General features: G+C 40.3%; 1 protein-coding gene across 1 annotated transcript; it reads left to right on the plus strand.

Annotated features, from left to right (window-relative positions):
• The first annotated feature begins 330 nt into the window (after positions 1–330).
• Positions 331–1,974, plus strand: LOC125700006 (uncharacterized). The gene is given in 2 exon segments (XM_048960134.1): positions 331–1,646; positions 1,649–1,974. Coding segments are annotated over 2 exon segments (1,347 nt in total). The 5' UTR covers positions 331–347; the 3' UTR covers positions 1,697–1,974.
• The last annotated feature ends 456 nt before the right edge of the window (positions 1,975–2,430 follow it).

The raw sequence follows: 2,430 nt of genomic DNA on the forward strand, positions 1-2,430 counted from the left end.
AGAAGTGGCTAAGGTTGCGGAACCTGTGCATCCGTGGGCAGACATAAAGCAGAGCCACTCTGAGTCATTTTCTGATTTTGCGAATCGCCTAATTCGTGCAGTGGAGGGATCTGATCTCCCAAGGGAGGTCCAATTCGCAGTCATAATAGAATGTCTTAAACAGAAATCGTTGCCAGACATCCAGCAAATCATCAGAGCAGCACCGGGTAACCTAACTACCCCAGGGGAGCTTATTAAATATGTGTTAGATCATCAGAAAGTCGCACCATTAACTAATGAGGGATTAGCAGCCGCCGTGCAAGAAATGATAGCTGCAAATCAGGCCGTACGCCATAAAGAACACAGGCATGTCATATGCCGGATGGTCGGCATGGCTACATCGACAGGCACTTGATACACCTAGAAGAGCAAAAAGAGATGTTTCTGGTATTCTGGGAACAGGTTTAGGAGTCTTAAACAGTATAGACACTGAAATACTCATGAGTAAATTGAATGCCATTACAAGTAATATGCGTGAATTGCAACATCCTCTACAGTCGTCTCTATCAGGTTTAGGAACAAGCCAATGGCTTTTATCAGATGTGTTACCGCAATGGGAAAAGATAGATAGAAAAGATCATCAGCTGATTATGGATGCGCTTTCAGCAGTCCAAGGTAATACTTCTTTAGCCCTCAGTTGCATTCAGGCCCAGATGTGGATGCAGTTTATAGCAGCGACAATCGTGAGAGAAGGTGAGGATGGCACTATACCCACTGAAATTAGAAAAGTGATTTGGGACAATGCAAATAGGTTTGAAAGAAGATTTCAATCATGGTGGCATTTAGTTAACTTCACTTATGACCCTGTCACCAATTATGCCATGGCTTTTGTTTTGATGATAAGTAATGCTTCAGTATACACGATCTATCCAATCGTGGCTCTAGGATTAAATCATGGTGAGACTACTCTGTATCCAATTGAACATCGGATATGGGCTCTTCAAAAGAATGAGAAATGGCAAACTGTGGACGTTAGTTCATGTGCCATGCGAGAACAACAAGGATTTATTTGTGAAAGTAATACATTTGAGACCCAAGATATCTGTTTTGACACTGAACAAAATATCTGCCACTTTGAGGTCCAGCCTGGTAGAATGTTCAAATCAATGCTTGTCTATATTGGAAAAGGATGTGTTTGCATCAGAACTCATTGCGACTCCATACAAGTAGGGGATATGATTGTTGATACTGCCAATCACTCAAATCTTTGTGTTTGCAATTTTATCAATATTTTAGGATGTGATTTTAACTATACAGTTCCTGTTACTTCATATCAGCTTTTGAAGTTCAATTACACCCTGATCAAAGATTTGCGTCCAGCGCTGATTGGAATGAATCTCGCTTTGGTAAAGGAGCTTCTACAACATGACGATCTGCATCGACTACTAGAACGCATCAAAGACAACGGACAAAAGACCTTGATTACTGTTCATCATGACGTGAAAAAGATACATCGCATCTTGGAAAGAGTAATGAAAGCTGGAGAACATCATTGGTGGGAGGTTCTTTTCGGTTGGTCTCCCACAGCTACGGGAATTCTTAACTCTGTACTACATCCGGTAGTTGTTATATTAGGTCTGATAGTATTATGCTTGGTTCTTATAGTTATATTATATATAAGGACATGGCGCTTGCTAAAGCAAGTGTCCCAGCTTGATTTCGCATTAAATAGGGATACACTGCATCGTTTTTTGTAAGACTTATCTTAAGGCTGATAGACGGTTGTAACGTTAAGGTAGAACTTATATAAGATATTAAGATTTTAGGATTGTTAAGATAATAGATTGTCATTAAGTTATAAGTTAATAAGTTAAGTTAAGTTAATAAGTTAAGTTAATAAGTAAGTTAAGTTATAAGTCATTAAGTTATAAGTTATAAGGTTATAAGGTTATATAAGTATATAAGTATATAAGTTATAAGGTTATAAGTTATAAGGTTATATAAGTTATAGAGTTATATAAGTTATATAAGTTATAGGATTATTAGGATAGGGTATTTTGCGAATCGGGTTGTAACGGGGCAAGGCTTAACCGAGAGGACAATAGCATGTATAGGCGCAAATGCGGGGATTTCGGGCTGTACGCGGTTAGGGTCCTCTCGAGTTGTAGTATGCTTTCTTGAGCATGGAGAGGGGGAGATGTTGTCAGCAACTGCGAAACTGCGAGACCCCCCCGCGGGGTCTGATGTGTTAAGCTCCCTCCCTGCTCTAATGATTGATGTGTGATGTGCCCCCTTGGGGGCGTAGACGAAGTAATTAGGCTATATAAGGTAGTGTATACGGGTAATAAACTCCATTTGCTGCTCATCATATTGGTGTCGCCTCGGTAATTGGCCAAGCTGCGGTCTCCCGGGAAATTCGAGACGGGTTCGAACGGCAACATACAGTTCACT

The sequence above is a fragment of the Lagopus muta genome, chromosome 1 (assembly GCF_023343835.1).
Source record: "Lagopus muta isolate bLagMut1 chromosome 1, bLagMut1 primary, whole genome shotgun sequence".
Lineage (NCBI taxonomy): Eukaryota > Metazoa > Chordata > Aves > Galliformes > Phasianidae > Lagopus > Lagopus muta.